The sequence below is a fragment of the Cervus elaphus genome, chromosome 19 (genome assembly GCF_910594005.1).
Source record: "Cervus elaphus chromosome 19, mCerEla1.1, whole genome shotgun sequence".
Classification (NCBI taxonomy): Eukaryota; Metazoa; Chordata; class Mammalia; order Artiodactyla; family Cervidae; genus Cervus; species Cervus elaphus.
In genome coordinates this window covers 2,873,722-2,898,587 of record NC_057833.1, presented here as the reverse complement: position 1 = coordinate 2,898,587, position 24,866 = coordinate 2,873,722, and the positions used below count along the sequence as shown (strand labels likewise).

The following is a 24,866-nucleotide window of genomic DNA, read 5'->3' as shown; positions in this document are numbered from 1 at the left end:
CTCCAGGAGAGACTGCCTGAGCTGGGTCTTGGAGAATAAGTAGCATTTAGCCAAGTAAAGAGGAAAATACATTCCTCCCGAGAAAAGGTGTGTAGGGCCGGTGCGGTGAGCGAGCGGTGGTGATAGTGCTCAGAGGGTAAGAAAGAGGGTCGAATAGAGAGGTTGGAGATTATGAAGTTCTTGGAATACCACATCGATATCAACAGAAGGTGCTTCTACAGTACTTATTATGACCAGGCCAGCTGAGCATTACCCAGATATTAGCTCATTCAGTCTTTATAGCAGCTTTAGGAAGTAGGTATGATTGTTATGTCCCCACTTTACAGAGGAGGAAATTGAAGCCCAGAGAGGCTAAGTAACTTGCCTAAGGACACAGAGCTAGTGTGAAACTAGGATCTGAGTCTCTGAAGACCGTGCTGTTTCCACACTAGGCCACCTCTCACTGAAAACCTCCAAACAGAGGTGTCTAATTGCAGAGCAATCAGGTTACAGTACGGACTTGACTTCGTGGGAGACAAGACTAGAACCCTGAACATAAGGGAAGTTGTAATTGTCTATTGAAGCTGTCCCTGAAAAAGAGCAGACATAAACTTGGCAGTGACAGGGGAATGAAGAGGAAAGTATGGATTTGAGAAACATCTGGGAATTAGTATAGGCAGCTTGATTTGATGTGGAAATAATGGAGTATCTGACTAGACTAAATATCAGATTCCATTCTGGGTTTAAATGTGACATGAAATCTTGGTCATTCAATTTACCGTCTTCGAACATCAATTCTTCCGTTTTAAACACTTTGAATTGGGACGCAGACCTTGCAAATCTAATGAATTTGAAGTGATGTTTGTGAGCAAACTCTGGGGGACAGTGAAGGACAAGGAGTCCTATTGTGCTGCAGTCTGTGGAGTCGCAAAGAGCTGGACACGGCTGAGTGAGTGAATAACAAGAAGGGGCTGGAACAAGGTGTCTTGCACAGAGAACCCACTGAACAAATGATAAAATGATGACTTTAGTCCATGGGATTTTAAAAGACAGAGCTAACTTTAAGAGTTTTCTTTCAAAATGGACCTGCTCTTAGAAAGGGACACCTCATGGTATTATCAGACAGTGCATTGATGTTATCAGTTAAGCAGCACCTCGGTGTGATCATAATGATGATTATGCCACAGAAATGAGGCCCCTGGTGTAGATCCAGGTGGCAGTGAGGAGAATGAGGTAGGCAGGCCCTGTCAGGGTTGAAGAAGAGGCCATGATAAAGGTCAGGAATGTCTCCCTATTTCACAGTTCTACCTAGGAAATGCTGTTGTTTGCAAAGTTTTTAGATGGGAAAAAGAAGTGGTAATTTGGAGAAAAATGAACAGAAACAACGAAAGGATTAGCAGTGAGTTGAAGTATCCAATCATCACCATTTCCCCCAATCTTTGGTAGCTCTGTGGCTGTTAAAAATAAAAGGCAGAAGAAGCAGCTTTTAGGAAATAGAAAAGATAAGATAGCCCTTTATGTGCTCTACCTGGCTGGTCTTGGCTAAGTCCTTGATGACGTTTGCTTGTTTTTCATCCTGCAGCTTCACGCGGAGGACCTTGTCCCTGTAAGAACACAAAAGGTGAAGCACGTGAGCTGGAAGGAAGCCTTTCCTCATTGTCTTCCCAAGCACAGTCCGGAACACAGGGCCGGGAGGTTTACCCGTCGAAGCGGACAGGGGCAATGGCCAGGGCGGTGGCGATCAAACCCATAGGCAGGAGGAGCCTCATGGTTCTTCTTTGCCTGTCCAGAGACACTCTGCTGGTTTGATGTCTCAACTCTTATCTGGAGGAGCAGCTGATTTCCTCTTTGGGTTCTGGTGGATGGAATGTGCCCCCCACCCCTTCGCCCCAGCGTCTTCTAGTTGGGAGGGGAGCAGGACGGCAACATGAGCGCTAATTGCCCTCTTTGTGACAGGTGAATCCCCTGCTACTCATGTACCTTTTACAGCTAAGAATTCCCATTGTACAGATGGAAGGGGAGGCAAATTCCTCGTTTAGCAAATAGCTTGGCAGGTGTCTCAGATGGTAAAGAGCCCGCATGCAGCGCAGGGGATCTGGTGTTGATCCCTGGGTTGGAAAGATCCCCTGGAGAAGAGAATGGCTACCCACTCCAGCATGACTGCCTAGAGAATCCCTTGAACAAAGGAGCCAGGCGGGCTATAGTCCATGGAGTCGCAGAGTCTGGCACGACTGAGCGATTAACACTTTCACTTTTGCCCAAGGGAGCAGTTAGTAAGTTCACAGACCTGACCTTTGAATCCAATTCTTTGTTCTAAAATACAACTCTGTCGTGTGCTTAATGTAAATGATGGAAGAAATCGGCTTACATTTGCACTTGGAACCTGGGAGGAATTAGGCTATCTGGCCACAGAACCTTGTTGGCAAAAACTATGCTTTTGAAGCCCCATTGTAAGCTGTTAAATTAAAAACGTTTATATTACAAATTATTTTGAATATACTAAAAATATTAGAAGTAATCTGGAAAACGTTATGTTCACTGTCTAAACTTTATACTTTGGCCATCATTATATAAATGATGATTATATAAATGATGGCAAAAGTATAATGAAGTGAACCTGACAGAAATTGCTAAATTACTCTTGGTAAAGAAGTAAACATTACAGAAATTGCTGAATTACTTCCCTGCTCCTTTCCCCTTTTTTATCCCTCCATCCTCAGAGAGAACCCGTATTCATAAAGCAACTTGAAGACGTGTAAAGGGCAAGATAACATGGTTGCTCAAATGTTTGTTCATTGGCTATTCTGGTTAGGGTCTAAATGCTATAGATCCCCAATAAGTGCTTTTTGAAAGTTGAATTTATGAAAGTCAATTATAAGTCATTTTTAAAGTGTCTGGCAGGGGATCTTTAATCTTGACCACAACTCAATTAATTATGGATTGGAGAAGGCAACAGCTTTACCCAGAATTATAGGTAAGGTAATATAGTGAATGAATTTGTCTGATCAGATAGCTTATTAGAGTTTCCTTTTAAAACTCCCTCTTCACATTGACAGATGTATAGACAATCATAAATGAAACTTCTCAGAGTCATAGTTTTATATTTTTATTATAAAAACAGTTCTGTTGGGGAGGTCATCCTGTTTCACGTACGGCAGTGGCAGCTTCCTTCCTCTCCGTCTGAGAGATGCACAGGAGGACTTGTTGCCCAGGAGGGCCCCCTTGCCGTGATCCTGCAGGTAAAGAAGAAGAGGGGATTACGAAGGCCTTCATGTTGTTGATATTGGAGAGGGGTATCAGCACTAGAAAATGCCAGAGCAGATTCTTGCTCCATTGATTCTAAGGGTGCGTTTGGCAGGAGAACAGAGGAAAAGGAAGAACTTGACTTCGGAGTCAGACGAATGTAACCTCAGAGTGGTTCCCAAACACTAGCTACTTTACCTTGAGCATGCTGCCTTCCAGACCTTAGTTCCTGGGCATGCAAATGGGACCCTAGCAAGTGGTTATGAGGGTTAAATGAGGTGGATCTATATGTAAGGGGTTTGGTGGATGGGAGGGACAAAAGACACGCCTGTGTCCTCCAAGTGCAAGCCCGCTGAGTCACTTCAGTCGTGTCTGACTCTTCGTGGTCACGTGGACTGTAGCCCGCCAGGCTCCTCTGTCCATGGGATTCGCTAGGCAAGAATGCTGGAGTGGGTTGCCACGCCCTCCTCCAGGGGATCTTCTTGACCCAGGGATCAAACCCACATCTCTTACATTTCCTGCATCAGCAGGTGGATTCTTTCCCACTAGTTGCCACCTGCGAAGCCCACCCTGTAAGTATTACTACAATCGTCAAGTTCTATAAACAGACATACCGGCCGTTATCAGGCTGCAGAACTGATGAGTATCAGCATACATCAGGTGGGAGGTTAAAGTGGTGGCCGGGTCCAATAAGGCCAAAATATCTCTGTATTTGTTTTAATATATATTGCTTCAAGTAAAAAAAAAATTATGTTATAGCTTTGCTTTTTGGAATTTTATTTGGATTCTAAAAGTAATAAATATACATGGAAAAATATCAAAATACAGAGAAGTTGAAAGAAGAAAATAGAAGTCCCTCTTAATTCTAGCATTCTGATATATTTTCTATGTTAAGCCTTTTTCTGTGTGGTTCATTTTAAAACTATAGAGAAAAGGCTTCTATATCTGTTTTTCAGGTCAACTAAGAAGGACACTTTTATTTGGGGATCTAAGTAAGGGTTGGAAGGATCCTGGTTTTTCTTAAGACTTTGGTGATAAACAATCTGTGACTTCTTAATGTCTATTGTGTATTGACAATTCCTTGTTTCTGGAGTAGGACATAGGTATGTGATGCTTTAAGACCTCCCATTCCTCCCCAATCTGTGGATTTCAAGAATATTTTGGAGCTCTTTATCAGAACCAGTTTCATTTCTTGGCAGGCATAGTTCAGTACAACCTTATGTTGCCTCATCGAGATTTATGAGAGGTCTTGGCTTATCTATGGAGTAGGATGAGTAATTGTTGGATGCTGTATCGTTTTAGGATTGACTGTGTAAGTTGGTGTGGTGTTTCACAGGTTAAATTAACCTCTTTGAAAAGATACCTAAAGTTGAATGCTTCACACAACAGTAATTTTCCACCTTTCTGGGTCTTTGCACGCCTAGGATTTTTGTGTGTCTAGACACAGTTAAAAATATCGCTTTATTTTTTAAAGTATGCTTTTCTTCATACATTTAGAACATTATCACCATAAAGGAAATGTCCTAGAAAATGGAAGTGAACATTCTCATGTGATTTACTGGAATTCTTCAAATAAGTCTCTGTCTGTAAATCAAATATAGTAAACTGATGGAATACCTTTAAATATCTCATAAAGGAAATGTCAGAAAGAATGAATTGCTGCCTTTAGTTATGGATATTGTATGTTTAACATGGAACCGAAACTGCCCGTAGAGTGCTGCAGAGAGACATGTCTTTACTAGTTGCATAAAAGGTGGTGTTTCTGGACAGAGACATGGATGTGTGATTCAAGCAGTTTCAGATCGGGCTAGAGGGGGGTGACTACCTGCTCAAGTGAGATGACCTAAGAGGCTCCTCACAGCCCCATGTAGCCAGCAAATAACCTTGTTAATTGTCATGGTTCCTCCTGTCTTCCTTTTACACCTGAAATTCTCTTTGATCAGTTCATACAGGCTATCTGGCAAAGCAGATGAATACATGAGATGTGATTCTAGCAGAACTCCCATCCTCCAGGCTGGAAAACCAGTCCTGCTAGTCTTGCGGCAGCAGCGTCTGAGAAGGAAAGAGCCAGGGGGCGGTTCCCGCGCTGTTTGTGAATTGCTGCTCTGAAGAGGCGAGAGTTGGGGCCTGGAGGGGGAGCTTGGAGCCTGTCCCAGGCCCCGAGGGTGGGGTAAGTCACAGGAAGGATAAGGCGCGGAGCCTTCACAGCCAGGGGCTCCTGTGTAGGCAAGGCTGGGCAGCGTCCGGTCTGCCGAAGCAGTAGCCTGTGGTCAGCCAGGCAGGAGGGGATATGGTACCATTGCCCTGGGAAGGCTTGCTGCGGAAACTCCTCTTTCTCTTTTTCTCTCAGTCTTTGCTGGTCTTTACAAGGCTCGGGCAAGTGACACTCTAACCTGCCAGCTGTTAGCTTTCAGTTGCAAGAGACAGAGCCAGTGTCTCAAGTGCAGGAGATCTCAGATACGTGGATTTTATTTGCTTTCCTATGCTTTATTCTTCTTAAAAATCCCTTGGAATTTTTAGAAAAGCCCATATAGATTCCCAATTTCCGCTTTAAAGCCCTGAACTTAGGGCCACAGCATCCCTTAGAGGTTGATGCCACCTGCTAAAGGTCGGGTGAGGGAGCGTCCTGTGGAGCTGTCTGTGAATTGAATGATACACCTCCATCAAGGTAACTTACTGCAGTAACTGTGGTTGAGTTATCCTTGCAGTGCACATGGATAGAACTTAAATAGAATGGGGGGAAGATAATTCCGCTAAATCGCATCTGTTTTTAAAGTTAGCATCAGTACTGCTTAAAACTTTATGGGAACTTCTGTTTTTGCATTTAAGGGTCTTTGCGGTGCCTTTGCTGTGCAAACTTTGCGGTGCCTCCTTAAATGATTTATCGCTAAGTTATTTTGAAGAGGGTCGCCTCACGGGTTACAGCAGCCGCACTGCTACCATCTAGCGGACAGTTCATGCAATTACTCGTTCTTTGGCTTGACGGCTTCCCAACAGGCGACTAGTGGATTCTGTTTTTGAATAGAACACTGTCACAGCTACTTTCATGTATTATGCTGGATATGGAATCCTGTTTTCCTTGACTCCACATGGAAAACAATGAGGTCATGTCTTGATTTATGATTTTAAAGTAAGCAACGCCCCCCAAATTAAAATCTAAATACGTATTATTATATTTTAAAATTTGAACTTTGCTCAGTATGCTTGCTCCTTGGACGAAAACCTATGACAAACCTAGACAGAGTATTAAAAAGTAGAGACATCACTTTGCCAACGAAAGTCCATATAGTCCAAGTTATGGTTTTTCCAGTAGTCATGTATGGATGTGAGAATTAGACTATAAAGAAGGCTGAGTGATGAAGGATTGATACTTTTGAACATGGGACTGGGGAAAACTCTTGAGAGTCCATTGGGCAGCAAGGAGATCAAACCTAATCCTAAAAGAAATCAACCCTGAATATTCATTGGAAGGACTGATGCTGAAGCTCCAATATTTTGGTCACTTGATGTGAAGAGCTGACTCACTGGAAAAGACTTTGATGCTAGGAAAGATTGAGGGCAAGAGGAGAAGGGGGCAACAGAGGATGAGATGGTTGAATGGCATCACCGACTCAATGGACATGAGTTTGGGCAAGCTCTGAGAAATAGTGAAGGACAGGGAAGCCTGGTGTGCTGCGATCCATGGCGTTGCAGATAGTCAGACACGACTGGACAGCTGAACAATGACAACACTGCTCCCCATTATTAGCATGTTCAGTTTTAATTCTGGAAAACTTCACGTCATATTTGATGTACAAGCCAGTTATTTTTGCCTCTTTTATTTTAGGCCCAACTGGTTTAATCAGAGTCCCTGGCACCTTCTTATTTCACTTCCAATTTACTTTCCACACTGTAGCCTGATGGTGGTTTTTTTTTTTTTTTAAACCCAAGACTCTGATCATGTCATTTACAATTTAACATCTTCAATGGCTTCTCACTGTTCTCTTAAAAATTTTATTTAAATTTTTAATTTTTGGCCATGCTCTGTGGCATGTGGGTTCTTAGTGCCCCAACCAGGGATTGAACACGTGCACCCGCATGACCACCAGGAGAGTCGCTTATTGCTCTTTTTTAATTGAATGAAAGGTTCTTTAAACTCTGTACTGTTTTTACAGGTTTCAGAAGTTTCGCACAGATGATGTCATATAATCCCATAATAACCCCCATTCCTCCTACGCTTACATTACCCCTCCCCGCTCCCCTCTCCCCAATAGTAACCACTAGTTTGTTCTCTGTTGTCTGTGAGTCCACTTCTTTTTTGTTTTATTCACTAGTTTGCTGTATTTTTTTCATTTATTTTTTATATAAGTGATATTGTACAACATTTTTCTTTCTCTGTCTGACTTATTTCACTTAGCATAATGCCCTCCCTATCTGCCATGTTGGTGCAAATGGAAAACTTTCATTAATGTTTGTGAATGAGCTCTATTCCGTTGCATGTATGTACCAAATCTTTATTTTTTCGTCTGTTGACAGACACTTAGGTTGCTAGTACACTGGCAATTGTAAACAGTATTGCTGTGAGCCTGGGGGTGGCATGTATCATTTCACATTAGTGTCTGTGTTTGTTTGGGTAAATACCCAGGAGTGGAATTGCTGGGTCATATGGCAGCTCAATTTTTAGTTTTTTGGGAAACCCCCACACTGTGTCCACAGTGGCTGCCCCAGTGTAGGTTCCCACCAGTGGTGTAGGAGTGTTCCCTGTTCTCCTCGTTCTTGCCAGCATTTGTGGTTTGTGTTCTTTTTGATGTTACCCATTCTGACATGTGTGAGGTCATATCTCATTGCTTTCACTTGCATGTCCCTGATGATTAGCGATGTTGAGCACCTTTTCGTGCTTCTCTTGGCTGTCTGCATTTCCGCTTTGGAGAAACGTCTGTTTCATTCTTCTGCCCATTTTTAATCCAGTTGTTTATTTTTTGTTGTTGAGTTTTATATATGTTGGGTATTAGCCCCTCATCAGTCAAATGATGTGCAGATATCTTCCCCCATTCATTGGGTTGTCTTTTTGTTTTGTTGACAGTTTTCTTTGCTGTGCCAAAGCTTTTAAATTTAGCTAGGTCCCATTCATTCCTTTTTCCTTTGCTTACTTATCTATGGCAAAGGAGGCAAGAAGAGACGATGGAGAAAAGACAGTCTTTTCAATAAATGGTGCTGGGAGAACTGGACAGCTACTTGTGAAGGAATGAAATTAGAGTGTTCTTGAATAACATATGCAAAAATAAACTCAAGATGGGTTAAAGACCTAAATGTAAGACTGGATACTATAAAACTCCTAGAGGAAATCACAGATGCCCTCTTTGACACAAACTGCAGCAGTATCTTTTGGATCCGTCTTCTAAGGATCTAAAATGCTTCTCTTTGTTCTTAGACCAGTGTTCCAAGTCCTTAACCTGACCTCTAAACTCGCCTGATATGATCCCCAGCTCCCTCCTCAGCCCTTACACCTGCCCCATCTTCCCTCAATTCTCCGAGTTCCACCCTTTCTGGCTTTCTTCTTACAGCTTCTGCATAGTTAATAGTGCCTGGAAGGGGTGTTCTGTTCACCCAGATACTTGTTCTTCAGTTTTCAGCACTAGCTGAGCTTTCTCCTCTAGTTCAGTGATATAAATTAAGTCACTAGCTATTACATAAGAAGTTAGGTCATTATTTGTTTCATGTCTGTCATCTCAAATGGCCTACACAACCGTTGGGGCAGGCGTGGTCTCTGTCTTTTTCGTTGCTCGGTCCTCAATTGCTTAGCAAAGTACTTGGCGTGTAGTAAACAGCTCAGAAAATAACTTGAATGAGCTGATGTGAAAGCTAAACTGTGACGGGATCGATTCACCTGTCCCTTGTCTTACAGTCCTAGATCTCTCCTACTTCTCCTTCCTCATCAGCCCCCCACCGTAACCCAGACATCTCTGCAGTCTGCCGTGATTGGCAGTACACCAGCGACCTCAGCTGCTTGTCGGCTGACCTGCGTCAGGTGGTGCGCAGCTTCCTCAGCCATTTGTTCATGTCTTTCCCCCAGTGAAACAGACAGTCTGTCAGGTTCTTCAGTTATACCGATTCACTTTTATTATGATCAATATTAAAGATCCAAGTAGCTTAATAGACCCAGAAGCTTAAAAGAAAGATGAGGATTGGGAAAAAAACATCCAAGCCCACAGAAGTAGGAATTCAGGATAGAAGAGAAACAGAACAAATATTCAGAAATCAAGCTCTTAGCACTCTGGCTCAGTACAGATGTCCCAGGACATAGCTGGTAACGTACTTGATGGCCAGCATTGTCTCCTCACAGGTCGGCTGGATCTGGGATTCAGGGAGGAGAAAACCGTATCTGCCTTTATCCCGGAGTTCAAATGTGAAGGAATATTGGATTCCTTGATCGTAAGCCCAGTCGTCAGAGCCCCCAGCAGCAGGATCTGAAATGAGCAAGTCAAAGGGGAAGAAACACTTTAGGAAGGAGATTTAAAATCACGCCAGCTTTCTTTTATAATTACCAATGCTTCACTGCACTAGATAGTACAGGTAGGGAAGTTTTCTAGTCACCAAGATCACAAATCTACGGGGGCTGTTTTAAAGGTTAGTCCAACCTTATCTCTTGGTAAGAGTACCTCTTACCTCTACATGGTAAGAGTGATGTGTTTAATACTTCAGGATGTGATTAGTAACATACATATATACTCAGGGTGCTTCTCTGCTGTGGTAAACTGTCTCACTTACATAGTGTGTGAATTGTTTACAACATATATATAGTTTCTGGGAAAATGATGTGTATCTCCTAGAAAAATAAGGAAAACTGTGTGATGATTGGTGAGAGGAGAGGACTCTGAGCCTCGCTGAAACTACTGAATGATGGAGCAGCTGAGGGGCAGAGCTGGGTCTTCATTTTTGTTTCTTTGGGATCTAGCATATGGCCTGGCCTAGATTAGATATTCATTCAGTTATTCATTCAGCGACAGTTATGGTGTCATTCATTTATTCAGTCACTTGTTCATTCATTCATTCAGTCCCAGTTGTACAGTTCTCATTGATCAGCAGGCAGTGTGCTCAACTTTGGAGATACTAGGACAAAGGAGAGACATGGCCCCTGCCTTCCAAGGGCTTATGGTATAATGGAAAAAGAAATCTCATTGAACTGGCCTGAATAAAACTTCTGTGACGTTCACAGTGTGTGAATAGATGAGTTATTTCTAATAGAACCCCCTTAAGAAAATTGTATACCCCGTCTGATACAGAGAAGTTTAATAAAGGACAAGAATACAGAAAACTGTATTCTACATGAAGCTTTTTTTTTTAAAAAAAAAACAAACCTCATGATTGGAGCCTCTCCATATGCATTAAAGGCCACTGATGGTGAGGCTGGCCATTTTCTCCCTTACATTTCTGGTCCTTTAAGGCCTGGGGCAGAAAAAAATCTTGCAAAGGCACATATATGTAGAAATTGAAGATGGAACCTGCAGTATGTGCCTTCTCAGTGAAATCAAACTATAGCACCAAGGCCCTGGGGTCCAGCCCATAACTAACTCTGTTGCCAGTTACTTGCACCCCATGCAAACAGCTTAAGCCCGAAGTAGCCCCTTTGAAACTTCAGTCTGTTTAGCCAAGAAAACCTTGCCTCTATTGCTTTTCCCCAGCAACTGTCCTTCCAGATAAAGCTTCTGCGTCATCGTCCCGGGAAGCCATTCCTGACCCTGCGGGCCGGGCTGGCTCCTCTTCGGGTGTGCTCTGTTCTCGGCCATCCCTCTGTCGCAGACTTTGCACCTGTGTGGCCATGAACGCTTCCCGCTTCCCTGCTGTGGGCTCTTGGAAGATGGCTCTGGGCTCCCTCCTTCCCTTTTCCTTTCCTCCTGCCTTCCTGCCTCCACTGGCACCTCTTGAGGGCCTGGCGTGGGGGTAGGTGCTCAGTAGGTGTTTACAGAGAGCAGACGTGTCCATGAGTTGAAAGGGATATTCCCTGCCTGCTTCTGTCTTCTAAGCAGAAAACTGATTACACCTTTTTTAAACCATTCACTCTCAGGCAAAAGTCACACGCTTCAAATGACAGAAAGGAAAGACCCTGGGGACCGCCCGTGGCCTTTGCATGGTTCTGACGCCGAGACTTACAGATCGTTGACGCTCCTGGGCCGTAGGTGTACGAGGTGCCATGCAGCGTGGCCAGCTCTTTCACGGCAGCCTTGGCGAGGGCGTTCTGCAAGAGAGCCAGTGGGACATGAGTGAAGAGATAAAGCGCGCCCTGACCGACAGACCCCTGTCTGTGATTTCTAAGACATCGAAGACGGAGAAGTCATAATTCGGGTTAGCGTCTTAATCTTACTTAGTGCCAGCCCCGTTTTGCAGGGAATTTGGTCACACGATCCACGTGGTTCTGGTAGAAGGATGTCTCCCCTGACCCCCTCCCCGAGCCCCAGGCTGAGCTGCTTTTTGTTGCACACACAGCGTGTCGTGCTTGTCGGGACCATCAGCTGCCCTTACGTTCTCGGTGCCTTCTCCTGCCCGTCTCGGCCTTCCCGGGGCCTCATGCAGGGCGTGACTTAGAGGCCGTGTGTGCGTGCCAAGGCGCGTCAGTTGTGTCTGACCCTATGGACTGTGTAGCCCCGCAGGCTCCTCTGTCCATGGGATTCTCCAGGCAAGAATACTGGAGTGGGTTGCCATTTCCTTCTCCAGGGGATCTTCCCAACCCAGGGATTGAACCCGGATCTCCTGCATTTTAGGCAGACGCTTTACCGTCTGAGCCCCCAGAGTGGACAATTCCAAGGAGGAGTGTAGTTCCAGCGTGGGAGATTTTTTTAGCGTGAAAAGTTAGAGAACACTCAGTTTATTTCAAAGTGCAGAACATTTCAATCCCAGAATTAAGAAAAGTAGTACGTGCTAATTTATTTATTTTTTCTTAGAAGCAGCATCCCCTTATTGCCCTCCTGGCCCTACACGCAGCTCCTCAGGGAGAGGGGCTCTGCCGGCAGCTCCTCCCGATGTGCTCAAGTCTCCGGTGTGCACTGAATCACTTGAAAAGCAAGGCTTGACTTAGCTGTCTGGAGAATACAGATTGGTGGATCTGATTGTTTACTGCAGGAGAATTAGACATATTTCATTCTGGCTATGAAACTAGCTGTATTTCATACTTTGGCAACATAATTATCTTGTACATATGCCTGAAAAACTGTGAGGTTGGTGATGACATCAGAATAATTCCATTTTTAAAAAGTAGGAACTTCCCTTACTCCTTGCTCTAATATTAACACCAGTTTAGTAAAGTCTTAAGTTAAATTGAGGAGGGCGTGACTGTAAGACTTTAAGAATTTCAGCTCCCAAAGCGTGAATGCTTCACCAATCAAGTGGTAAATTTGAAAATTTAAAAAGAATTATAAATCATGATCTAAAGCCTGATTTTCTGGTCTGGTCCACTGAAATGATGCAATCCGTTTCTTGGAACTAACTTATTAGAGTTTTGAGACAGAAACTTGAACTCGAATTTCAGGGTTTCACTTCCCCTTCTTCCAAACTGGTAAAATAATGCGTGCTTTCTCATCCTGTGTGAAATCTTTCTTGTTGTGATCCAAAGGTACTGCCCGTTGTTTAATCTTATTCTAACCAGCATACTAGACTTGGGTCTTCTCTCCATTCTTTAGTATAGGGTCTATTGCCAATTGAAATCAGAACACTCTGTGAACATTACACAATACTCAGAATACATTTAAAACCATCTTTTAGAGATGCGAAACATGGTGAGGTACTAGGTTTTTTTTGCTAGATGACAGCATGTGGTGGTTTAGTCACTAAGTCACGTCTGACCCTTGGGACCCCATGGACTGTAGCCGGCCAGGCTCCTCTGTCTGTGGGATTCTCCAGGCAGGAATACTGGAGCGGGTTGCCATTTTCTTCTTCAGGGGATCTTCCCAACTCAGGAATTGAACCTGGGTCTCCTGCACTGTAGGCAGATTCTTTACCGACTGAGCTACAAGGGAAGCCCTAGATAAATCGCGTATTTCCTATAATTTTACAGTTTCCTTAACTTTTGATTCAACCAAGGAAATATCTATTATTTATTTTTCTATAAGGCAGAACCTCTGATCCTAAAGAACTCTTATTCCTTCTCTAGCTGCCTTCTTCAGGCTTTTCTTCTGTTCTGCTTTCCAACCCCACCTTAAGCCATGAATTCTTACTTTTAGTTAGTAGAAATAAGATTCTAATAAGTTCCAGGCGTGTAATGTATAGCATTGTGACTACAGATAGCAAGACTTCTTTGAATACATGAAGATGGCTATGAGAGCAGAGCTTTAGTGTTCTCACCGTAACGACAAAATGACAATTATGTGAGATAGCGAGTATGTAAATTAATTAAACTTTTTGCAGTATTTACAGTATCAAATCATCACATTGTGCACCTTAAATTTAATTTATTTTAGCTCCATAAATCTGGAATAAAGGAAATTCTTTATGATTAGTTCCAAATGTGAAAAGTTATGATGACTTTAGGCGATTTAAGACAAGATCATTGTCACTATCTCTTGATCTCCTGCGTGTGAGATGACCTTCAAAGTCTCTCCGTATTTTTCTTGGTATAATGTAATATTTGAGTTATCAGGCAAAATCGAAGAGGCTTACTTGTGATCTGTTATCTCTTTTGATTTATCAACTTCTCCATTTAGTCATAATTACCATTAGGACCACATAAAAATGTTTGGTTTCCTTTCCTCAAAGAAATAAGCAAGTGCTGTCTAAGCCTTCAGAGACAACTTTTGCAAACAGCTGCTCTGCCTCCAATGCCGAGATCATACCTGAGATCGACGTTAACTTGAACCAGCTCTTATTTTGCTCTTGTCACTGGTGCCCATTGAAGGACCATTTGGTTTGTGGCTCAGCCTTGGCTTTCCTTGTCCTCAGCTGCTCTCTCATCTTGCTGTCTACCTCCTCACTCACCTTCCGACCATCCCCTCATCCCCGCATCCTTGAAGGGCTCTCTCACCTTCCCGCACGAAGTCTGGCCGTGCATCACTTGCCGTGCATCCCCACCTTCTCTCCAAGCTGAGTCGCTCTGAGCTGCTCCCAGCCTGCTCCCTGCCTCTCCTTACCTCCATGGCTTTGGGTGTCCTCCCCTTGTAGGAGTCCTCTTGCCCTTTGTGTTCACAGAGGGAATTGCGGCTGTTCTTCCAAATTCAGCCTAACCGTCACCTTCTTTGCCAAGCCGCCCCCGGCTCTGTAAGGAGCAGCAGTGAGCCCCTCTTCTTGGTGAGGGCTCAGATCTCCATCGGAGTTCCTGTCACCGTGTGCCGTCCTCGTTAGCTTTGCATCGTTTGTCCCCCAGTGGAGCTTTGGGAGGGGTGGTGGTGGGGGAGAAGGATTCCTGGCTCTTCGTTTTGTATCCTTAGAGATTGCATAACACCTGGCACAGGGTTGCTTGACTGATTCTCTTCCCAGGGCTTCGGGTGGGCGTGGGCTGGTCGGGGGTGCAGAGTGCCGGGCTCTCCAGAGGCTGGGCTGTGACCCCTGCCCCTCCCCGCAACCTGGGTGGAGATTGAGGGAGCTTGCGGGGAGAGTGGTCGTACCATGGAGTGGTGGTTGACGGGTTAGTCTATTTAGACATCGACCTCTGCTATGCACTTAGCTTATTTCCTTTCATAAAAAAAGTAGAGTCTGTGGACCCTTTCTTTCAGCCCCTCTAAGGCCAAGAGACAAAAAAGTCAGAACAGACATTAATCAACCAAAATGTCATATTTTAAATTCCAGTTAAGGTAACAAAAATCTCTGGAATCACTGTGAGTCTTTTCTTTTGAAGAGTTCAAATACTTTCACAAATGTTACTCATTTATCTTCCCAACACTATCTGTCCACATTTCATCAACACAGAATTTTCTAGCAGAATGGAATGCCACGTGGGTAGCATGCTTGGTGAGAAGGTTCTAGCCGAGCTGGATGGCTGACCCCTGCCTGTCAGGAATGGTGGAGAGGTGATTCCTGAATTTGCTAGAATATTAGAGAAGGTAACTCCTTTTCCTTGTACGTTTCTGTAAAAAGGGACCTAAGACAGCTGACAGAAGTCCAGCAGAAACAATAGTATATTAGAGACCATGATTCATCTCTTGAAACTCTAATTAATGACACTTTCTATATAACCTGTTATTCAACGGAGACCTTATATCCTCAATGGGTTCAAAATAAGAACTAACATTTACATAAAACCTTAGACTTTACAAAGAGCTCTTGCTAAGAGCTAGATATTTTTATCCCCATTTTACAGATAAAAGAACTGAAACTCAGAGAGGATGAAAGAACTTGCCCAAGGGCACGCAGCCCTGCAAGTGGCTGACTTGAGCTGGGTTCTTCTTGCTTTAAATCCTGTGCTCTTTTTCACTTCTCCTTGTGGCCTTGGAATACTTCAAAAGAAGTGTTGCTCGAGCTGGTTTTACCAATTGTAAAGAACAGAAGGAAGCTAAATATAAACCAGTCGGAGAGAAAACTTTGCTTTCAGTCCAGGCCAAACATGGCCAGCCTTTATTCATCCTTAGTTAGGAGTTTCCTAGCACATCTTATGCATGCTTTCTTTTGTCACCTGTCTTCTTAAAAAGAGGCCTTGGTCATAGAGCAAAAGACAGAGTCTAAAATGTCACATCTGACTCAGAGCCCAAGGGACAAAGGGCCGACTCCTGTAACGTCCCCCCAGGCTCTGAGCTCCGGGGGGCTGGTGAGATGAGCGAGGCGGGGGTGGCCTTTCTCAGTGACCTGCATGCCCACGTGGCCTGTGCTCAGGAGGCCCCTGCCTCAAGCCTGTGCTCAGGGCCCTCACCGCGACCCCTCGTGCACAGCCCGTGTCGAGGCAGCGGTGGCCGCCTCTTCTGATCTTCCCCTGGCCCGTTCTTACAGTCCCGGGGAGCAGGAGCCCCACGCTGGTGCTGGGGTATACACCAGCGCAAAGGAGATGTGCTTCAGAACTTGCTTTCTGACTTCAAGTCCTGAGTTTAACCGTCCCTCTGGGTGAATACACGTGATAATGGAAACATCAGAATGATGGTCGCTGCGGTTTCCGTCCTTCTGTGCTGAGATCCTGGGTAACCTCCACCAAGGGACCAGTGAGGAACTGAACTTTTGTAATTTTGGTGCGAGGGGAGAACCCCCTGGGGCCTGCTAAGGCAGGGACTGAGGAGAAAGCCTACGGGACCTGAAAAAACAGATATGCTTCTGAGGAAAAGGAAGAGCAAACAAGTGCAGGCTCTGACTGCAAAGCCTTGAGGTGGGGAAAGAAAAGACCAGGAGTAGGGAAGGGTCTGCTCTAGGGGAGTGGAGCCTGTGTCTTGGCAGACCCCACGGGGAGTGTGGCGATGCTTTCACAGATGTAAACTGAATTCTTTCTGGGGCTGATCTAAATGTGTGTTTTTTAGCTCTTTAGAATTCAAGTAAAATGTAAAGCATGAGTCAGCTGAAGCTGGAAAGCCCAGAATTTTTTTTTTTTTTTTTTTGATGGCAGTGGTGCTTCTTCCAAATAAATGCTGTGTAATGGGGATGTACTGTCTTGCACTTGAGCTTTGTAGAAAATTGTAAACTGTGTGTGTGGAGGTGTAAGATCCTGTGAAAAAGCCAGGGACTTTGGCCAGGAATGAGACTTTTCTTATCTTTGCTTAAAGCGGAGTTTCTCAACCTTGGTGCGTTTGACAGGTGGGCTGGGTCTTCCTGTGTGTGGGGGCTGAACTGTGCATTGTAGGGGCTTGCTCAGCCTCCCCTGGCCTCTATCCACTGCATGTCAGGAGCACTCCCACACTTAAAACCATCAACCCCCTCCACCCCAGTCAACATTGCCAAGTGTCCTCTGGGGGAAGGGAAGGAGGCAAAAATCAGCTTAAAGTCAGATAAAAGATGTAATTATGTTAAAGAAGAAAGTATTGTAGAGAGAAAGAGTGAAAAAGAAGACAACTGGGTTTCACGATGCTCTGACTGCCTTATTTTGTTTTCCTCTCCTGACCAGAGCACAATGCCCCCTCAGTGCCGCTGCTAGATCACTCCTGCTATGAGAACACTTTGCCCCCAGGGTGGCTGTAACCAAAGGCAGGTTTCCCAGTTACATTTAAATTTCAGGTAAACAATGACGGTTTTTCCGGTGAAGTCTGTCCCATGCGCTATTTGGAACATACTTAAACACTAAAAAATTATTTGTTGTTTATCTGAAATCAGATCTAAGTGGGAGTCCTGTATTCGACCTGGCAGTTCTGTTTATCAGGTCACTGGCTCCAGGGCCTGCTGTGTGTGACACAGGGCTCATTCTGACATCGAGGCCCCTCCATCGTCCGGTTACTGTTCCTTCCAGAAAACACTCATAAGTAGACAGGCTGACCCCTGTCCACTCCCTTCTTATGGCAGGAGCCACGGTTTCTGCTGAGCACTTAATAGGTGCTCAGTAGAATTTCTGGCAATTGCCTTATGAGTCACCAGACCCTGCAGGAGAATTTTAAGAGGCCAGGAAGCCACTTTAAAAATGGTAAATCAGCAACTGTCTCTCCAGGCAAAGAACTTCTGCAGTTGTCATTTAAAATTCTTCTGTCTTATAAGTGAGATTAGAAGCTGTGAGAAAGCTCCTGAAGCAAATGTGTGCTTCAAGTCCATCTGCCTGGACTGCCGGCAGCCGGCCTGACGGACGGGCTCTGACCCTGTTAGCCTTGCTGTTGGCCAGGGCCTCGGAGACAGCTGCCATAGGGAGCGCTCGCGACCCGGTAATCGCCCACCTCCTAATCACAGTATTTCTTCCCTCTGATATTTACGTTTATCTCTAATCATAGTCTTGGTTTATGCTCACACGCTTGAGGAGAACAGTGGGTTTCTATCTTGGTGGCTCATTAACTAAAAGTTTAATGGAGAGGTAGTGAGGTGTCGCTGGGCTAGATGGTATTAGAGTTGAGAAATGGATTTCTATCTTTTGGTCAAGGTCAATAATTTTCCAGAAACTATTAGCCTGTCCTATCTGTCCTGGTTTATGCATGTATACCCATGAAGGGATGGGCCGGAATCATAAAGACGGGGCCCTGAGAAGTCAGGGATCTCAGTTGGCCGGTGTAAATCCTTAGCAGTGTCCAGGGTTAGAAGTAATAATGGTATATTTGTGGGATAAAAGGCTTTATTTAATGAAAGATCTTTGGCTAACCGGCTATATGGGGCACCAGCATAGAACACGGCCATTGAAATCTGTGTGTGTGTGTGTGTTTGGGAATTGGGGCAGCCTGGAGCGTTCTGTGTCCGCTAGCTCCATGCCCAAGTCTGCCGCTGTTACTGGTCTTGGCTCAGCCTAAGCCTTCAGTGTCTAAGCTGGAAAATGAGAAAGCAGAACCAGAGAAATTTCAAGGTTCCCACTTGAGAAGCTCTGTTCCTGCTTTTGAATTTAGAAATAGTATCATAGTAATAATTGTTCACAGTGGTTTGGGAGCCTTTTTAATTATGTCTTCTAGTTTTTCTTTCCTCTGATGATTAAGAGGTCATATAACTCAATATTTCATTACCCTTTAGAATTTCGGAGCTGTAAGTATACTCTTTTCTGAGTCTTAAAACTTAGTTTGAAGATAGTGATAGATATATATTGAAGTCAATACTGAGATTGGACAGTTTATGAAGCCACTTGAAAACTCACAGTACACTTTGTATTCTTTCTTTAAATAAATCTAGTGTGTGGAAAAGCAGTTCGCTGTCAGGAAAGCATATGCATGTAAGATGCACTTATGTTTCCTCAAACTTTTTACTCGTCTGCTGGAGATATATTTTTTGATAACCTTTGTAATCCATACTATTACTTCTGTACTTTTATTTCATTGGTCTTTTGCTTTCTCATCTCTGCCTTTTTTCCCCCTGAAGGTTGTCCTATGATCTGAGTAACTGTCATGTAATCTCCATGTAAGATCTTTCAGAAATGCAGCCATATACATTTTGATCACAACTCTGATATAAAAGGATTGCTGCTTATGGTATGTTCTAACTTTGGACTGAAACTGCTAATGTTTCTGTCTAAAATAATTTCCTTCTGATTACTTCATTGAAGCATATTTTTTTGCTACAAATGTGATCTTATAAGCTGTAGATGTAGAAAGAAAAAGAATCAAATATATGCTAAAATCTGTATGACAGAATCTGCTTTGCATTGCTTTAAGAAAATCTAAGTTATCTAAAATGTAGTGTGGTACCAATAATTCATGTTATTAATCTTTTACTATCTTTTGTTTTCTAATAGTAGGGTCATTTTTCTTTCTAATTGAGAATTAATATGGAGGCACTAGATTTGGGTGGAACATTCATCTTTCTAGGTCAAGACTTTTACTTTTTTAAAAAAATTGATATCTTTATTACAAATAAAAACCATGCAAAAGCCAGTATCTTTCTTATTGAGAGACTCTAATTCTCATTTGGCTATACATATGTTTGTAATAACACTGTAGCTATAAGTTGTTCTAGAAAAATGTTTTTAGAAAGTAAGTGAATTGGTTTGATACAAATTAAGAAAACGACTGAAAGGATTTCTGGTTAGCTATTCAAATGATTTACATTATTTTGGGGTGCCACATCCCAAATGAATCAAATAATCAAATAATATGAATCTCAGATTTTACTGATGGTAAAGGAGTATGTTGTTAATATACTGTATATTGTATATTGACAATATACAAGGCTGTATATTGTCACCTTGCTTACTTAACTTATATGCAGAGTACATCATGAGAGACGCTGGGCTGGATGAAGCACAAGCTGAAATCACGATTGCTGGGAGAAATATCAATAACCTCAGATATGCAGATGACACCACCCTATGGCAGAAAGTGAAGAAGAACTAAAGAGCCTCTTGATGAAAGTGAAAGAGGAGAGTGAAGAAGTTGGCTTAAAACTCAACATTCAGAAAACTAAGATCATGGCATCTGGTCCCATGACTTCATGGCAAATAGATGGGGAGACAATGGAAACAGGAGAGGCTTAATTTTTTTGGCTCTAAAATCACTGACTGCAGCCATAAAATTAAAATATGCTTGTTCCTTGGAAGGAAAGTTATGACCAAGCTAGACAGCATATTAAAAAGCAGAGACATTACTTTGCCAAAAAAGGTCCATCTAGTCAAAGCTATGGTTTTTCCAGTAGTCATGTATGGATGTGAGAGTTGGACCATAAAGAAAGCAGAGCACCGAAGAATTGATGCTTTTGAACTGTGGTGTTGGAGAAGACTCTTGAGAGTCCCTTGGACTGCAAGGAGATCCAACCAGTCCATCCTAAAGGAGATCAGTCCTGGGTGTTCATTGGAAGGACTGATGCTGAAGCTGGAACTCCAGTACTTTGACCACCTGATGAAAGAACTGACTCATTGGAAAACAGCCTGATGCTGGGAAAGATTGAAGGCAGGAGAAGAAGGGGACGACAGACGATGAGATGGTTGGATGGCATCACCGACACTATGGACAAAGTTTAAGTAAGCTCCAGGAGTTGGTGATGGACAGGGAGGCCTGGCGTGCTGCAGTCCATGGGGTTGCAAAGAGTTGGACATGACTGAGTGACTGAACTGAACTAAACTGATTTAAGATGCTAGGCAAAAGTTTAGTCATAGAAAAAAAATTGTTGGAAATTAACTTTTAAATCAATCTGTGTGATATAAGTGCAAATAAGCTTTGTATCTTATTATGCTAAGTATGCATGCATGCATTTTATCACATATCTTATCATGCTCTAAAAAACATAGGAAATAGCATGTCCTTTTCCTTGAATTTATTAGATTTGTGGTTATAAATATAAACATCCAAGGTAAGATTATTTTGTAGTTTGTGTTTTCTTTTTGAGAATTCATTATGAATATTTTACTTTTGTATAGTTCTGTTTCACTTCTTTAGAATTTAAAAACAACATTGAAGGATAGAATTTCTGGTATGTATTTTTTTCTATTGCCTCTCTTTCCTTGACTTTAAATGGAGAAGTGATTTTTAGAGAAAAGTATCAGGGGATCACAATCTCTGGAGGGACGTAGCAAGAATTTTTCTTGAGATTCTAAAGGTAGAACTAACTTGATTCTTTTTTCTAAAGGACAATTTATAGACTTTTAAAGCAGTCCAGATACTAGGTTTTTATTGTATGGAGTCAATGGGGCAAGAAAGTTTTCATTGCTAAAAGAGTTTAAACTTACTCCTCAAATAAGAAGTATTGCAACATTGTGAAGCAGTTCCATTCCAAAGAACACAACTCCTGCAGCTCAATTCCAGAAAAATAAAAGATCCAATCAAAAAGTGGGCCAAAGAACTAAACAGACATTTCTCCAAAGAAGACATACAGATGGCTAACAAACACATGAAAAGATGCTCAACATCACTCATTATCAGAGAAATGCAAATCAAAACCACAATGAGGTACCATTACACGCCAGTCAGGATGACTGCTATCCAAAAGTCTACAAGCAATAAATGCTGGAGAGGGTGTGGAGAAAAGGGAACCCTCTTACACTGTTGGTGGGAATGCAAACTAGTACAGCTGCTATGGAGAACAGTGTGGAGATTTCTTAAAAAACTGGAAATAGAACTGCCATATGACCCAGCAATCCCACTCCTGGGCATACACACCGAGGAAACCAGAATTGAAAGAGACACGTGCACCCCAATGTTCATCGCAGCACTGTTTATAATAGCCAGGACATGGAAGCAACCTAGATGTCCATCAGCAGATGAATGGATAAGGAAGCTGTGGTACATATACACAATGGAATATTACTCAGCCATTAAAAAGCATACATTTGAATCAGTTGTAATGAGGTGGATGAAACTGGAGCCTATTATTCAGAGTGAAGTAAGCCAGAAAGAAAAACACCAATACAGTATACTAACTCATATATATGGAATTTAGAAAGATGGTTAACAATAACCCTGTACATGAGACAGTAAGAGAGACACAGATGTGTTGAACAGTCTTTTGGACTCTGTGGGAGAGGGCGAGGGTGGGATGATTTGAGAGAATGGCACTGAAACATGTAAATTATCATATGTGAAATGAATTGCCAGTTCAGGTTCGATGCATGACACAGGATGCTCGGGGCTGGTGCACTGGGATGACCCAGAGGGATGGGATGGGGAGAGAGAGGGAGGGGGGTTCAGGATGGGGACACATGTACACCTATGATGGATTCAAGTCAATGTATGGCAAAACCACTACAATGTTGTAAAGTAAAATAAATAAATTAATTAAAAAAAAAAAACAAAGAACACTTTAAGCTTTTCTGTTAGCATTAGTCTTTTAGTGTTTATATATTCAAAGCTAGTTATTAAGCAAACTGGATATATTAGCTATTGTTACATTTAATGTGGCTTATAATTTTAGTTTTAATATTTTATTTAGTAACTCATTGGTGCTTAGTTTTTATGACTTCGCCTTTTCCCCTTTTGATGTGGTACAGTTTAAACATATTCACATGAATTAAGCAAGCAACGTACCCCCACTTCCTCTCCTCTGGTGGCCAGATATCTAGGACTGAAATGAGGAGCTGTCCACACTCATCTCTGGGACAGCAGGCCTGTGAGCACCCACTGCGGAGAATACTCACAGACTGAGCATTATTGGAAAACTGAAATATTTAATGGTTCCAACTAATGATGTTATGCTTTTGTTTTTTGGCTACAGATAGGGAAAATGGGAAGCGTTTTGAAAAATAGCATTTTTTTTTTTAAAGAAAAGGACCTGGCCAACTATTAGCTATCAGTTTTCTAAAAAGTTGAGTTATTTTTCAAGTTTCCTCTTCACAAAATATTTACAGCATTACTTATTTTATTTGGCCTCTAAGAGATTGAATCTGAAAGTACAAAACAACAATTTCCAGTTGATTAAGTTTTGGGTCTTTGAATTTATGCATTTAGGTAAGCCAAATGTCTATGTCCTTTTCTAAGTGGAATACTTTATTTTTTGGCATAAGTCAAATGCTTTAAATCTTATACTTGTTCTTTTAGATCATTGGTTCCAACTTCTGATAGTCAGATGTTCATAATTTAAAAAAAAGTTGTTGAAGGATTCACATATGCTTATTTTTAAAAAAATTATGCAGATATACCATATTTAACATGAATATTATAAAACTCATTATTTAACTTTTCACATGGTTGTATCTTGACTCTCCAACAAGATTGCTAATTTTTGAGGCAGGGATACTTAATTTTTCATCATATCTAGTAAAGACCTATTCACATCATTTGTTCATTGATTGATTTACATCTGTGTCTCACCTAATCCAACAGTGAAATAGGCATTTTAGGATCTTATCACTTAGCTCAACATCAACCAGATATGCATAATTCCTATTAACATCTGCCATACTCTGCCTACATATGTCAAATCCAGTTTGAGGCAGCTTAATAACACTCACTTTCCGATGAAGATTGTGTATGAAGTGAAGGAACTTTGTTGATTACCCCACATGCGTCTGAAATCATATGTGTCAGTGTTGTGGTGAAGCAGGAGGAAGTGGAACTCTTGCTGTTCGGAAGATTAGTGAATGAACCATATGTTGTGGATCATTCTCTGCATGAAAATCATATTTCTTCTAGCCAGTATATCTAGCCAGTTTCAGATTCCTTGTAAATCTGTTTTACTTCTGTTACCAAAGGTCAACCATGGACCTTCCAGAAATTGTATAATTGTTTTTCCCCAGGAATAGAATTGAAAAAAAAAAAAAAAACCTCAACAGCAAAATACTGTATCTGCTACCATGATGACTTACCAACTCAACGTTGTTTTTGGGGAGCTTGTAATCATAGGAGTAAGGGTAGAGCATCATCTGAGAGTAGGAGTGGATTGTCAGGTATGCTTTGATGGAGGACAGGTGGCTGCGGATGAAATTAGCCACGGCCTTGGTCTCCTTTTCAGACTCGGCAGCAGATCCACAGTATGTTTCATCGCAGGGGTTTGTAGAGGCACCAATACCTGGAAAAACATGATGCTGTTAATGGCGAGTGGTCATCTACTGATGTTCCTACAGGGCGTGTTTCAAAATTTCAAACTACAGCATTAGAGAGTTAAAAAAAATAAGTTGTTTTCACAAGAGTTTTTACAATCATCCCATGTATGTATACATTATAAAGTACATATACTTTTAGTTACAAGATTATGATGCTTTTACACTAACAGGGTAAAAAGTTGCATGTGGAATTACCAACATGTCCCTGTGTGCATGTGTGTGTATGCTCAGTCTTGTCTGACTGGGACCCCATGGACTGTAGCCTGCCAGGCTCCTCTGTCCATGGAATTTCCCAGGGAAGAATACTGGAGTGGGTTGCTAGCTCTTCCTCCTTGGGCCCTTCCTCTCAGGGATCAAATCCACACCTCTTGCGTCTCCTGCATTGACAGGCAGACTGCTTACCACTGGTGCAACCTGGGAACCCTAATGTCCCTGCATAGTACTAAACGATGAGACCAGTATAGTGTAAGGAAGCTAATAAGGAGGGGACAAACACCCATGAGAAATTTCTGTGCTACTGTAATCATTTACTGAGAGTTGAATCACAAAATTATAATTCTATCACATTTTTATTTAAATAATTGCTTGAATAATTATTTAATGATGACTTCCTCTAGGTTGTACATCTCACGAATAGTAGGATTACGTCTGGTTTGTTCATCTCATGTTTCCAGCGTCTAACACA

The 24,866-nt window shown here is 42.5% G+C and overlaps 2 protein-coding genes across 4 annotated transcripts in view; both read right to left on the bottom strand.

Moving 5' to 3' along the window:
- The window catches only part of CPA3 (carboxypeptidase A3), a 33,193-nt gene extending 31,355 nt beyond the window's left edge, over positions 1 to 1,838 (bottom strand). Inside the window, exons 1-2 of one of the 2 annotated variants that reach the window (XM_043874816.1) lie at positions 1,681 to 1,838; positions 1,508 to 1,583 (exon numbers count right to left, since the gene is read on the bottom strand). In XM_043874816.1, the coding sequence (XP_043730751.1) occupies positions 1,508 to 1,583; positions 1,681 to 1,748 (144 nt within the window). In that variant the 5' untranslated portion in view covers positions 1,749 to 1,838. The remainder of the gene's footprint in view (positions 1 to 1,507; positions 1,584 to 1,680) is intronic. The other variant, XM_043874815.1, reaches the window with a different exon arrangement.
- Positions 1,839 to 9,298: 7,460 nt separating this feature from the next.
- The window catches only part of CPB1 (carboxypeptidase B1), a 34,571-nt gene continuing 19,003 nt past the window's right edge, over positions 9,299 to 24,866 (bottom strand). For both annotated transcript variants that reach the window (XM_043874818.1, XM_043874819.1), the window contains exons 9-11: positions 23,945 to 24,147; positions 11,353 to 11,437; positions 9,299 to 9,668 (exon numbers count right to left, since the gene is read on the bottom strand). In XM_043874818.1, the coding sequence (XP_043730753.1) occupies positions 9,481 to 9,668; positions 11,353 to 11,437; positions 23,945 to 24,147 (476 nt within the window). In that variant the 3' untranslated portion in view covers positions 9,299 to 9,480. The remainder of the gene's footprint in view (positions 9,669 to 11,352; positions 11,438 to 23,944; positions 24,148 to 24,866) is intronic.